The sequence below is a fragment of the Procambarus clarkii genome, chromosome 5 (assembly GCF_040958095.1).
Source record: "Procambarus clarkii isolate CNS0578487 chromosome 5, FALCON_Pclarkii_2.0, whole genome shotgun sequence".
Taxonomy (NCBI): domain Eukaryota; kingdom Metazoa; phylum Arthropoda; class Malacostraca; order Decapoda; family Cambaridae; genus Procambarus; species Procambarus clarkii.
Window position 1 is genome coordinate 29,020,552 of NC_091154.1, and position 13,875 is coordinate 29,034,426.

Consider the following 13,875-nt stretch of genomic DNA (forward strand, 5'->3'; position numbering starts at 1 on the left):
GGGGGTTATGTGGGTTAACTGTTGGGTTAATTTTTGATCTGTATGGGTGTGTCGGGTGAGCAGTGGTACAGAGTGACAGATAGTTAGCACACATTATGTCTCGTCTGGTGTCTAGGCTTGTGAGGCCAGTTTACCCGTAAATTCCGAGGATAGGAGTGGAACGCATTGCACAACATATAAGTCGAATGGCATTGTTTTGAATGACCTCAAGACTTTGTAGGTTAGTAGGCGCAGCCGACTTATATTCCTGGCAACAATAGTCTAGTTGGCTGCAAATGTAGGTTGCATAGAAACGGAGCAAGATTTTATGATGTGCTCCATAGGTGGGGCCAGTGTATCTTTAAGTATAGACAGTCGGGGTTGTGTCGTCTGTTTAAGATGCTGAATGTGTACCTTCCAGGTAAGTAAGGGGGAGTCTAAGTGCATGCCAAGGTATTTATGTCCTCGTACGTGTTGGATGGGAGTGTTGTGTATTGTGAGGGTGGGTAGATGAACAAGGCTTTTTGTAGTAAAAATCTGATAACAGGTTTTGGTAGTACCAACTTGAAGGCCCCATTGTTGGGTCCAATCTATGAGGTGGTCAAGTGCTGTTTGCATTGTTAAGACTGTATTAGGTACGGCTTTGTCTGAATAATACAATATTAAGTCGTCAGCGTACACAGAGAGGTGAACAGGATGGGTGTTAGGCAAATCTGCTAAGAATGCAGTAAAAAGGGTTGGGCTTAGAATGGAGCCTTGCGACAGCCTTGTTAACCTAGATGTAACTTTCAGCCCATTAAAAACTTAATTTGTATTGTAACACGATACATGACCTCACTTCGGAAAGGGTATAAGGAATAGGGAGAATAAAGGGGGTAAGATTAGAATCAGAATTAACAAAAAATTGCGGAAGGAAGATAAGAAGAAGAAGGATCTAGATTAAGAAGTAGGATCAAGATAATGATGACGAGATGACGATGAAATAGATGCTAGGACGTTTGCATAGAGCCAGAGGTGTTAGCAACGTGTTACTCTGAGAATGAGGGTCGGATCCTTGTCAGCGCCTCGTGGCCCAAACACCGAGTCAGCAGCTGGCTACAGATGCCCCTGGCTGATGCCGAGGGCAAAAAGGAACGTGTCAGACTCAGTCCTCCCCGTGCCTGGGCCGCGTTCAGGGTTCTCTTGTTAGCCTGTAGTTGAGAACGCACCTATGTGCCGGTAACCAGCAGCCCTTTCAAGTTATACTCTAGCTTCCCTTAACCTGTCGTAGGTCACTAAAGCGCCGTTCGCTTCATTCACCATTCAAACCCACGTAGATGGGAGACACGAACCGGGGAACGATTTATTATTAGTATCGTCAGTTGAGGTGTTGATGATACACTAATCCCCTCCTCCTGATACCTTCCTTGTACACTCAGTTTCAAGGCCTCACGCCCTTGGAGGCGCTGCGTGAGAGGCAGAACTCACCTCAGCCACCTGTGGGAGGCGCTGTAGGACTGCACGCCGATATAATGGTAAGCAGCTGATTGATAAAGATTAAGCCACCCAAAAGGTGGCACGGGCATGAATAGCCCGTAAGTAAGCAGCTGTTCTCTTCACTACTTATTTATGGGCTATTCATGCCCATGCCACCTCTTGGGTGGCTTAATCTTTATCAATCAATCAATCTCTTCACCATCCGCTATACCCTATATTAATGTGCATATCACGAGTGATTACTAACATCAAAAATATGTTTAGGTGTTTACTGTAGGAAGAGTATTAACATGAGAGCATTAATAGGATCTGTAAGGATTTTAATGTTATCGTAGAGCTGCAGCAATGTTTTGATGACATTGTTTTAAGTTACTAAAGGGTTAGTTTTCGTTAGAGATTGAACTCTCTAGACGATATAAAACTAATATTCTGATTAAATTAAGCAAAATATAGAAATAGGAGCTCAGTGGATAATAACAAGAAAATCTGATGAAATAATTAAACGAATACCTGTTGAAAACTTTGAAAAATTTGAATATCGATTGAGGTCTATTTTTAGTCGATATTATGTACTTTCTCTTGATTGTATTGTACACTTTCCTTTTGATTGTATTATATACTTTCCTCTTGATTATATTGTACACTTTCAACTCATTATATGAACTTTCCCGAAATGTCTGCTTGCTAAACACTTCTATCCTCCGTCCGGCCTTCCTTTCATTGAACATAACGGTTATTGTTTTAGATTTAGCTACTCAGAATGAAGTGTCCATGTAGCACGGGCTATGGTGAGCCCGTAATTGAACATAACGTCGTCCTATCCTCTTGTACCGTAATCTCGACTACCCCTCCCCTCCCCCTCTTCCTCCCTTGTGCCCTCTCTTCCGTCAGACCCCTTTCCTTCCTCTTTTGTAGGAAAGGTTCCCTATAATAAAATGAATAATATTTAATTAGGAAATCATTTTTCAATCTAATCTAATCCTCACCTTTTCAATCTAACCAATCCTGGCCTTTTTTGATCTAGCCAATCCTAACCCATCTGTATCACACACACATACATGCATGAGGTATCTGTAGCTTAACACACACGCACACACATTTTTTGTTTTAATATTTACAACCCATTGTACTAAATAAGCTTGCCTATTTCCTACTTGTAGTCAGATCAGATGTGGCCCTAATTCTCACCCCCCTTCTAACCCTGCCGTCTTCCCTTCAAAATCAAGCCCTGAAGGCCAAACTATCTTAATGCTCACTCTCAAACCTACCTGCTCACTAGCAGCTGCAGTAAACGTAGCAGTAGTAGTAGCAGCAACAGCAGCAGCAGCAGCAGTAGCAGCAGCAGTAGTAGTAGCAGCAGCAAGAGCAGCAGCAGTAGCAGCAGCGGTAGTAGTAGCAGCAGCAGTAGCAGCAGCAGTAGTAGTAGCAGCAGCAAGAGCAGCAGCAGTAGCAGCAGCAAGAGCAGCAGCAGTAGCAGCAGCGGTAGTAGTAGTAGCAGCAGCAGCAGCAGCAGTAGTAGTAGCAGCAGCAGTAGTAGTAGCAGCAGCAGCAGCAGCGGTAGTAGTAGCAGCAGCAGTAGTAGTAGCAGCAGCAAGAGCAGCAGCAGTAGCAGCAGCAGTAGTAGTAGCAGCAGCAAGAGCAGCAGCAGTAGCAGCAGCGGTAGTAGTAGTAGCAGCAGCAGCAGCAGTAGTAGTAGCAGCAGCAAAGAGCAGCAGCAGCAGCTTCGGTACCAATAGCAGCAGCAGAAAAAGCGTTCGTGTCCAATATTACATTATCGTTACATAATGACATCAACAGCCTTTAATCGTGAGTGATTGCCACTACGGCATTGTTACTGACCCATTCATTCGGCGTCGATTTTTTGTATGAAATGAAACCCCTGAGCATTAATTGGCGTGCGTGCGCACTTGCGCACTCTCTAGCCGGCGCATGACGATTCACTCACGCACACACCTGTACTCGCGTTCACGCTCACTCTATGAATCATTCACTCACGAAAATATTTTATCAAGAACATTAAACAAAAAAATTGAAAAATTTATTTTTCACTGTTAAATACGGCCACTGTCACATAAGACAAAAAAAAATAAGCACGAGTATTCACTAAGCCTCTCTGTCTGACGCTGCCTGTCTGTCTGTCTGTCTGTCTGTCTGTCTGTCTGTCTGTCTGTCTGTCTGTCTGTCTGTCTGTCTGTCTGTCTGTCTGTCTCTCTGTCTATACCTGCGTTCCCCAGCCACATATTCTCCAACAGAGACATTCCATTGGCCTGAAGCAGCGATCCGACTCTCTCTCTCTCTCTCGGGATCCCTGTACATAGTCCTCGAACCTGTCTCACCTTTCCCGTCGCCCTCGATACCATTATAACCACCATTATTCATTGTCATTAATACATTACTTCAGCAAATTTTCTAACTGAATACAGTATGCACACACTTTTGTGCCGGTGCAGAGCCAGCCGCCGTCCACACACACACACACACACACACACACACACACACACACACACACACACACACACACACACACACACACACACACACACACACACACACATAAATTTCACGCCGGTCAAAGCTGCATAGAACGCTTTTTAGCTGCCGATATTGCTGATCCCGTTGTAAGGTTCTCCAGCGCTTTCCACTGTATTGCGTTTTAGTATGGCTGGAGTAACTAGTTGTGCTTCTTCATCTTGCACTGTGACTATCAAGATGCTTTATACGTAAGCTTTCGAGGGAAATCTGGGCAGTTGTGTGTCTTTTGTTGAGGTTGTAAGGCTTGTGTTGATAGTGAGCAACTGTAGGGAGAAAGGGGCTAAGATTTTCAGTTTCTGAAAGTTTCAGTGTCTGAAAGTTTCAGATTCTGTAAGTTTCAGTTTCTGAAAGTTTCAGTTTCGGAAAGTTTGTGTTTCGGAAACCTTTGACTATGACTTTCGGTTGGTAAAACTCTCCATTTCCAAAAGTTTATTTGACTTATCAGCCTTGGTATAATATGTAGTAATATCTATTCTGAGAGGGCAAAGCATTTACCAACCCGTCCTCGACTTATAAGTCCATTACATCCAGCGGTCGACCCCACAGACGCATTCATAAATTTTAATATGCTGTTCATTCAAAACAGGAATGTTTTCAAATATAAACTAATATTATAAGATATTAGCATGTTGTGCATATATATAGGCATTGGTTAGGTTAGGTGTTTAGGTTTTCTTATGTGTTTTATTTTATGTTGATACTTTAGTTCACTCTAAATATCACCTTTGTTGTGGCCATTGATTCTTTTGTACACGTACTACAAATACAAATAATCGCCAACAGAACCTAAACACCTAACCTAACCTATGCTTATATATGCACAATATGCTAATATATTATAATATTAATTTTTATTGGAGAAAATTCCTGTTTTGAATGAACAGCATGTTAACATTTATGAAAACGTCAGTGGGGTCGACCGCTGGATGGAATGGACTTATAAGTCGAGGACGGGTTGTTTATAACGTTGTGATTCGAACAAAATTCAACAGTGAAGCACTTGTTCCAGAAGTGTTTGAACGTTACCAGTTGTGTGTAAATCGTTTTTCATTCGTAAACAGGGGGTTTGGCGTCTAGATTTACGAACATTTGGCCTTTGTTGATGAGGGCGGGTTGCATAAAATATAATAACAAGAGGGTAAGGCATCGTTGAAACCATGTTAATTATTTCGAAGTCCCGCCCACTGATGAAGTCTCAAGTCAGATAGCCAGGCCATATTTGTATAACAACTGTTACATCCTGCAATAATAATTATCAGTTAACAAATTTAAATGATGGAAAATTTGACTTTTTGGGTAGATTCGTGTTCCTACATAATATCATAAGCAAGGTTGGTATGCTGAAGACCAATGACACTAAGTGGGTGGAGAATTTTCTGTGATTGGCCGCTGTGATGAATGTCTATAAAGAGTTTCAACCATTGAGATACAAGCGCGGAAATGCTTTCTTCAGCAAAACAACGCGCCTTATGGGCTGCTGTTGGCCTGTTGATAGCGCAATGTCCTGCCAACAGATGGCACCAGCTGTATCTTGTAAATGGGGGGGGGGTGTTGTTGATAGTTTAATTTTAAGCCGCTAGATGGCATAAGTTGTAACTTATAACTGTCTTTGGCCTTACCTGTTGAGAGTGTACTTTTCTATAAATAGATGGAACCACCTGTACTATTACCTCCGTATTTCCATTAAATATTCATATACAATTCCCACGGCTTTTTGTATTTTGTATTTAGAAGGCCTCTCCCAATTAATTTGATTTAAATTTTCTGGCAGATATGTTTTAATACAAAATTTCAAAACCATTTAACATGAATATTAGTAGCAACCCCCTCTCCCCCTTCCTCCCCGCCAAGTGTGTATATATGTGAACATTGACATTTCAGAAATGGGGTTTCCTGTTGAGAATTTCATTCTTATTATATACAGTATGATACGAGAAAAGATATTCATCTTTAATTTACTTAAACTACCAGACGTTACAGAGTACCAAATACCATCATCAGTGCTATAAAGAGAATAATTACATCTGAAATTTAGCTACAAACAATTCAAAATGTATCGAAATTATATATTCAGCAAAAATAAATATTCACAAAGTAAAAGGAAAACTGTATACAAATTAAGGACAAATATATATACAAAAAATAGAATAATAAAATTGCTCATCACATACTTTAGAGAAGATAGTGTACAAACAGTATATAAACAACTGAATCGACGACTCTCAGCTGTTCAACATGAGCTTCATTTTAAAAAAACGAGACACTTTCTAAAAAAAAATGTTGAGTTCAAGGCGAGACGAACTGTGGAACAGAACGGTGAAATCGCTGTAAGTGAAAGGATGGCCCTTTATTCCCGTTATATTTTCTAATAGCAGAGGACGCACATTGCCAAAGCGTCGGACCAAACACGGTAAGAAATACCCACGTGTTCACAAATACGGTGTTAAACATTTCCGTGAGCAATTTCACCACATTCAGCCCGTCCTCCAAACAAAGATCCAAAAGTGATTTCATGCACCCGCCAAACCCCCTGTTTATGAATGAAAAGCGGTTTACACACGACTCACAACTGCTGACGTTCGAACACTTCCGGAACTAGTGCTTCACTGACGAATTTTGTTCGAATCACAACGCTATAAATGCTTCACCCACGTACTACAAATACAAATAATCGCCAACAGAACCTAAACACCTAACCTAACCTAACCTATGCCTATGTATGCACAATATGCTAATATATTATAATATTAATTTATACTTGAGAAAATTCCCGTTTTGAATGAACAGCATATTAAAATTTATGAATGCGTCTGTGGGGTCGACCGCTGGATGTAATGGACTTGAGTCGAGGACGGGTTGCCACATTGAACGTTGCAGTTCGAGCATTTTAAACAGATTAACAACACCTGATGAGAGTTCAAAGAGTAGCGGAGCTCTACGTTTTAAATAGTTTTCCAGTGGAGCTATTGTTAGTAAACACGAACTGAAAACTAATTTTAATTTTCAGTTCGTGGTTCACTAACAATAACATCATTGGAAACTATTTAAAACATGGAAGTCCACTGCTCTTTGAACGCAGACCTGGTTTTTTTTATCTGTTTAAATGTTTGATTTGTAACGTTCACTAGTCCTGTGGGCTCTCTTATATCAATATCTGAACCTCGCTATAGATTCTAATTATCTCTTCACATCCAAGTGATGTGAATTTCCTTTTATCCACATCACTTGGATGTGGATAACATGAAATTTCATTTAGTTACTTTGATATTGTTTATTTCATTTATTTACCTTGATATTGACCAAATATTCTCCTTGCCAGTCTCCACTATTTTATGTTATGATCAAATTTCCTTCTCTCTCTCTCTCTCTCTCTCTCTCTCTCTCTCTCTCTCTCTCTCTCTCTCTCTCTCTCTCTCTCTCTCTCTCTCTCTCTCTCTCTCTCTCTCTCTCTCTCTCTCTCTCTTTCTCTCTCTCTCTCTCTCTCTCTTTCTCTCTCTCTCTCTCTCTCTCTCTTTCTCTCTCTCTCTCTCTCTCTCTCTTTCTCTCTCTCTCTCTCTCTCTCTCTCTCTCTCTCTCTCTCTCTCTCTCTCTCTCTCTCTCTCTCTCTCTCTCTCTCTCTCTCTCTCTCTCTCTCTCTCTCACTCTCTCTCTCTCTCTCTCTCTCTCTCTCTCTCTCTCTCTCTCTCTTCTCTCTCTCTCTCTCTCTCTCTCTCTCTCTCTCTCTCTCTCTCTCTCTCTCTCTCTCTCTCTCTCTCTCTCTCTCTCTCTCTCTCTCTCTCTCTCTCTCTCTCACTTTAAGTAACGTGGAGTTTTATTTAATTTAGTCTTTACTCGCAATTCCTTCCGCCCAGCTGTGACTTACCAGGTAGCATTTCTCTGGACTTTCACCTGCATCATTTGTGATTGACGTGTCATTTCCCCCATTTAGGAAACGTCCTTCAAGACCAGTAGGACTTTCCTCATGTTTGTGGCTGTCATCCTGGCTCTGGGCACGTCTGCGAACACCCAGGAAGCCGATGGCAACTATAAAGAGGTCGACTGGAATCGCCTCGTTGACTTGGTCCAAGTAAAGAAGCTGTTTGTCGAGGAGATGACGAAGTCCATGATCAACCTGAAGAAGCAAAGGGATGCCCTTGGCTGTGGTCCAGGTGAGTATAGTATAGAGACCACTATTGACTAATTACGTGGTAGAAAGATATCAGAATTTGGTTATTGATATTACATGGGGGGGGGTCAATACTTCATGTGGCTCTATAATAAATGTTGAGGGGGGATTAATACTACATGAGGATCTATTTAACTTATTTATCGTACGAAACACAGATAAAAAAAATATAAAAATAAACTTTTAGGCTTCAGAATTTTATATGTACTCTCACAATGCTAGTTAACACGACTTCTTCCCCCGCGATAGATGTTTTGCAACATATTTACATACATATATCAATAACTATTGACCAGACCACACACTAGAAGGTGAAGGGACGACGACGTTTCGATCCGTCCTGGACCATTCTCAAGTCGATTGACAATTGACTTGCGAATGGTTCAGGACGGACCGAAACGTCGTCATCCCTTCACCTTCTAGTGTGTGGTCTGGTCAACATAATTTAGCCACGTTATTGTGACTCATCGCCTGCATATCAATAACTAATAGATGATAAAAAATTAATCGGAAGGGAATCATTATTCGCATCTAAACAAGAACAACATACGTCTCTAGCACGACACAAGATGGAGCCATCACTCTCCAGCATCACTTCGAACCTTGTCACCGAGATCACAGACGCGATGGCGATGCTGCAGAACGCCTCGAGGACCTTACTGGAGGAGATGGGGAGAGAGACGTGTCCTAAGGATCTTCACTCTCCGTGTCCAAGGTATGTCAGTTGCATTAGAGTGTTTATACACGTGTCGTGGAAAACATTTTCTGTCTGTGTACCAGTGAAGTGATTGATATCATCGTATGATTGTGACTGGTATCTCCGATGATTGGTATCATATCATCGGGAACACTTGTTGAACGCTTATGAACGAACGCTTGGTGAACGAACGTTGAGCGATACAAGATATACATTCGTGTATCTTATTAGTTTATGTATTATCTTGGGAAGGTTTTCTGGTCGTGGGGACGTGAGGATTCATGAATATAGCTCAAGAAATAAAGAGGTGTTTACTCTGTATATCCAAAGAACAAATTTAGAGTTAATTGATACTCAATCACCATAGGATATTCATGACGCTCAAATCATGGTAATTTAAACTCCAATTTGCATGTTTCATGGAAAAAGTGTCGTTTTAATTCCATTTTAACAACTTTGAAAGACCCCACGATTTGTGCATAATGTTAGCTAATCTTATGTGCTGTAATTTCAGAGAGAGAGAGAGAGAGAGAGAGAGAGAGAGAGAGAGAGAGAGAGAGAGAGAGAGAGAGAGAGAGAGAGAGAGAGAGAGAGAGAGAGAGAGAGAGAGAGAATATTTTGACCATTTTAACCCATTCTTTGCCTGCGTCTTTACAGCCCCGAAGATTGGCGGTGCAAGACAGGAGAGTGCATCCCCAAGGCGAAACGCTGCGACACCTCCCATGACTGTCTCGATGGGTCAGACGAGACCCCCTCCTGTTCGGTGAGTCTCCAGGAATACAACAGTTGATAGTGCCGATAAGGATAATAGGGTATAGATCCTGGTAACGAGGGGAGAGATGCGAGTTGGTTGATCCAAGAGGGTCAGAATGATAAGAGAGCTAGTGAGTGTGAAATAGGTTCTGGGGGACACCAGGAGAAAGCCAAAATCGTTGCACCAAATTAGTGGTTGTGAATTTATTCTTGATTGTTTAGCAGAACAGAATCACGAGAGATTTAATCAAGCCATAATCCTGAAAGAACAAATGAAGAACGAAAGGGAGAACCATAGCTAAAAATAAGTGGAAGGGAAAGTGTGTAAGGGGAAAAAATTTAATTAATAAATACAAAATAAAGGGAGTGTTAAATTAGGGATGGAATTAGAGTGAAAAAACAACGGCATTCCTAAAGAGGATGAAAAGAAGGAATTCCATGAATAGAACCAGATGAGGATCAACTATTTGGAGATGGAATCCAAGAAGTAGTAGTAGGGAAAATACCCATCTAATTGGAAATGATTTTTCTTCACGGTGTTGTGTGTCTTGTATAAATATATTATTTGGGTAAATGGGATAAAGATGGGAAAGTAGATGAAAAGTTAGCTAAATTTAATGGAAGCACTAGAAAAAAACTATGGGGTAGGCAGTTAGTCACATTAAATAGGATCAGAACCAACAAAATAAGTTAGAGCAGAATCGACAAAAGGGGAAATGGAACCCCTTGGTTAAACTCGTGCTTAGAACGCCAGGTCGGAATTCAATGTAAATACATCGATAGACTCATTCGTAGAAATAGAGGTGAATAGTGTAGATGAAACCTGAAGGTGTTCCAAAAAGACAAAGGACTGTCTTTGTCATATATATATATATATATATATATATATATATATATATATATATATATATATATATATATATATATATATATATATATATATATATATATATATATATATATAATATATCCAGCTTAGACAATACAAATTAGTTTGAGAACACTCACATCGTCTGGAGAATTGGTTTACAAAGTATTCAGTTTACGAACTGAAAGAGTTGCACAGCATCTGACTTGACAGTTAACTCGTTTGGGAAAACAAGTGACTTCAAGAGTGACTTTCGCAGATATTTCCGAATTGAACGTTTCTTCGCATATCCTGGAAATAGATATTGATCATTGAGTTTATTTATGGTTTAGTGTCAACCCGTGTGTCAGATTGTGTGTTATCTATGTAAGTATGTGTGTCAACGTGTGTATGTGTCAGCCTGTGTTAACGTGTGTGCATGAGCTTGTGCACTTGGCTAGCAGTGACTGCTGGGAAGGAAGGGAGGTCTAGCTCTTAATTCCCCGCGTTGCTAGCCTTGTTGCACCTGTTGCTTGAAAAGCTTCCCACCTGTGTACGTTACCCTGCATATCAACAGGTGTGTCCGCTTGTATAGGTGTATCTTCCTTTAAAACTATTATTTGCGCTATCTGTTGCTACTATTATTATTCTTCACGCCTTTTATTTCTGCTAGTACCACCATTACCACCATTATTGTTATCGTTATTCCTGAGACTATGAGTGAGGATACTACTACCTCTGTCGTCCAAGAGCTCTATTAAAACTAATAATTATAACAACCTTTAAAGATAATAAAACAATAATCATTACATCTGCTACTCAGGTGTTGCAGTGTGAGAGGAAAGGCAGCTTTAAGTGCGTCTTCAGTGACGTCTGTATACCTGTAGAGGCCAGGTGTAACCTCGTCTGGGAGTGTCCTGACGGTAGCGACGAGAAGGGCTGTGAGGTGAGATGGATAGGGCGGGGGTTTGGGCGGGGATGGGTGGGGGGGGTGGGGGTATGGTTGCTGGGAAGGGTGGAGAAGGTGGGCAAAGAGGGGTCTGCACAGTTGGGGTGGGGAGGGATGGGATGGGTGTGAGTGGGGGTGGGGGGTTCTCGGTGTGTGAGGCAAAGTCTGGCCAGGTAGAATCTGGCGCCATAGGGTATAATGGATTCGAGTCTTGTTGGGTTCACTGACGTCAAATGGGGTTTGTTGGGGTTGCGCGCAGGACCAAAAGCTTGTACCTAGAGAATGATACACTTAGTTTATCTAATATCCTTTGACTAGAAGACGGGCGTCACGAATCTCAATTAAATCCACTCTTCCCCTAAAACATTGTGTTCCAAAATGTAGAGGAAGGGGGGGGGGGGTGAAACAGGAAGGGGGGGGGTGAAACAGGAAGGGGGGGGGGGGGCTGAATTGTATGGTCCAAAACGTGATTGACCCCAACACACTAAAGCAGCCTTCAGCAACATTTTCTTAAATGTATAGGTATAAAGGAACGGATTGAGAAAGAGGCAGAAGGAGCTAGACTCAATCCCAAGGTCCAACAGCAATTATGGGAGAACTCACGGGCGCTGAGCCTATCTAAACGAGGCGGGAACCACAGCTAGGTAATTAAACACTCACTAGCACACGCACACACACTCAGCGGGACACACACACACGCGCGTGCGCACTCACAAGTCTCCTCCCGCAGATCACCTGCACGCAAACTCAGTTCCTGTGCGGGAAGGACCGGAGGTGCATGCCCCTGGGGTGGCGGTGTGACGGCCAGCAGGACTGTAGTGACGCCAGCGACGAGGCTGGGTGTGACCAGCCCACTCGGCCCCTGGAGGGAGATATGCCCCTGGTTCATCAGCATCGCTTCCCAGCCTCCCCGCTCTCAATCCCACCCGTCGCCTCTGTGGTGCGCTCTAAGGTACAGTGTGATGCACTCTAACGGTATACTGTGATGTCATGCACTTTATCGTACACTGTAATGCACTCCATGATGCACTATGGTGCACTCTACGGTGCACTGTGGTCCGTTCTATGGTACACTATGATGCACTCCGTGGTGCTCTGTTTCACTGTGGTACACAGAAGGGAATCTTATGGTACACTGAAGTTCGCTACGGTACACTGAGTCACTCTCTAGTGTGCTGTTATACATTATATGATAAAATTTAAGAATCAGAGATTATATCATATCGTCACTCTCGCTTTCTTATTCTCTCTTCCCCTTGTTTCCTCTCTCCCTCCCTGTTAACTCTCTCCTACCTCCCTGGTCCTATTATTGCCTCGTCTCTTTTGGCTATCTTCCTCCCTCTTCCTTTATTTGATCTCCCTGCAAACCCTCCAAACCATCTGTTCTTCTTTTCCACCAGACATCTTTATCGCCTCTCCATCCCACTTCCGTCCGTCGCTCATTCTCTTGCCTCCTTCTCTTCTTCACATCTATCTTAAAAGTAAAATATCTGGTCGAAAGTGAGAGTATCATGTTTTGTAGTGAAAGAATCATGTTAAAATTGAAAGAAATGCGTTCCAGACTATGCGAGTTTCCTGGTTACATTGTTATTCATCTCGGCAACACATTCTACCGGCTTCTCGTCCCTAAAATTAGCGGCCATCCCACCCCATTAATGTCCTCAACTGGTCCCTCCTACATTGAATGCATTCACTGGCTAAAAATAACACAAATGAATCAATTGCTTGAATTGATCCAGGGGGCAAGGGACCCTCCTGGACGATTTTCAAAAATAAGACGCAGTAATAATAACTTTGATTTAATTAAGTTTGTCTCTCGCAGCAAAATCCCTGTGGTTCAGGGCTGGTCTTCTGCAGCCCCGATAACACCTGCCTCCCGAGGGCGTGGCTCTGTGATGGCTCCCGGGACTGTTCCGACGGCAGTGACGAGGCCAACTGCCTTGAGGCAGCTAGACCACCATCCTCCCCGCAGGATTTTGCCCCTCCTGCGCCGCCTGCGCCGCCTGCGCCAACCACCTCGTCACCTACAGCAGTGGTAACGTCGGCCGGCTCGGTCTTGTCTAGATTTGTAAGGATTTGCTTCTCTTGCTTCGTTCCTCGCCTGTGTTTCTTCATACGTTTACTCTATTTGGTCTTCTGGTTTTAATTTTTCATTAAATTTTTTCTTCTTCATCTTTTCTTCTTTTAGCACATATACTCCGTCCATTCATCCTCTTTCCCCCCCCCCCCTCTCTCTCTCTCTCTCTCTCTCTCTCTCTCTCTCTCTCTCTCTCTCTCTCTCTCTCTCTCTCTCTCTCTCTCTCTCTCTCTCTCTCTCTCTCTCTCTCTCTTTTTCTCTCTCGCTCTTTCTCTTTTTCTCTCTTTCTCTCTTTCTCTCTCTCTCTCTTTCTCTCTCTCTCTCTCTCTCTCTCTCTCTCTCTCTCTCTCTCTCTCTCTCTCTCTCTCTCTCTCTCTCTCTCTTTCTCTCTCTCTCCTCT

The 13,875-nt window shown here is 42.4% G+C and overlaps 1 protein-coding gene across 8 annotated transcripts in view; it reads left to right on the forward strand.

The window, feature by feature from the left end:
- The first annotated feature begins 1,113 nt into the window (after positions 1 to 1,113).
- The window catches only part of LOC123753282 (very low-density lipoprotein receptor), a 43,496-nt gene continuing 30,734 nt past the window's right edge, over positions 1,114 to 13,875 (forward strand). For 4 of the 8 annotated variants that reach the window (XM_069300154.1, XM_069300158.1, XM_069300162.1 and 1 more), the window contains exons 1-7: positions 1,114 to 1,493; positions 7,916 to 8,135; positions 8,711 to 8,867; positions 9,507 to 9,612; positions 11,273 to 11,395; positions 12,129 to 12,350; positions 13,221 to 13,466. In XM_069300154.1, the coding sequence (XP_069156255.1) occupies positions 1,491 to 1,493; positions 7,916 to 8,135; positions 8,711 to 8,867; positions 9,507 to 9,612; positions 11,273 to 11,395; positions 12,129 to 12,350; positions 13,221 to 13,466 (1,077 nt within the window). In that variant the 5' untranslated portion in view covers positions 1,114 to 1,490. The remainder of the gene's footprint in view (positions 1,494 to 7,915; positions 8,136 to 8,710; positions 8,868 to 9,506; positions 9,613 to 11,272; positions 11,396 to 12,128; positions 12,351 to 13,220; positions 13,467 to 13,875) is intronic. The other 4 variants (XM_069300156.1, XM_069300163.1, XM_069300177.1 and 1 more) reach the window with 3 other exon arrangements.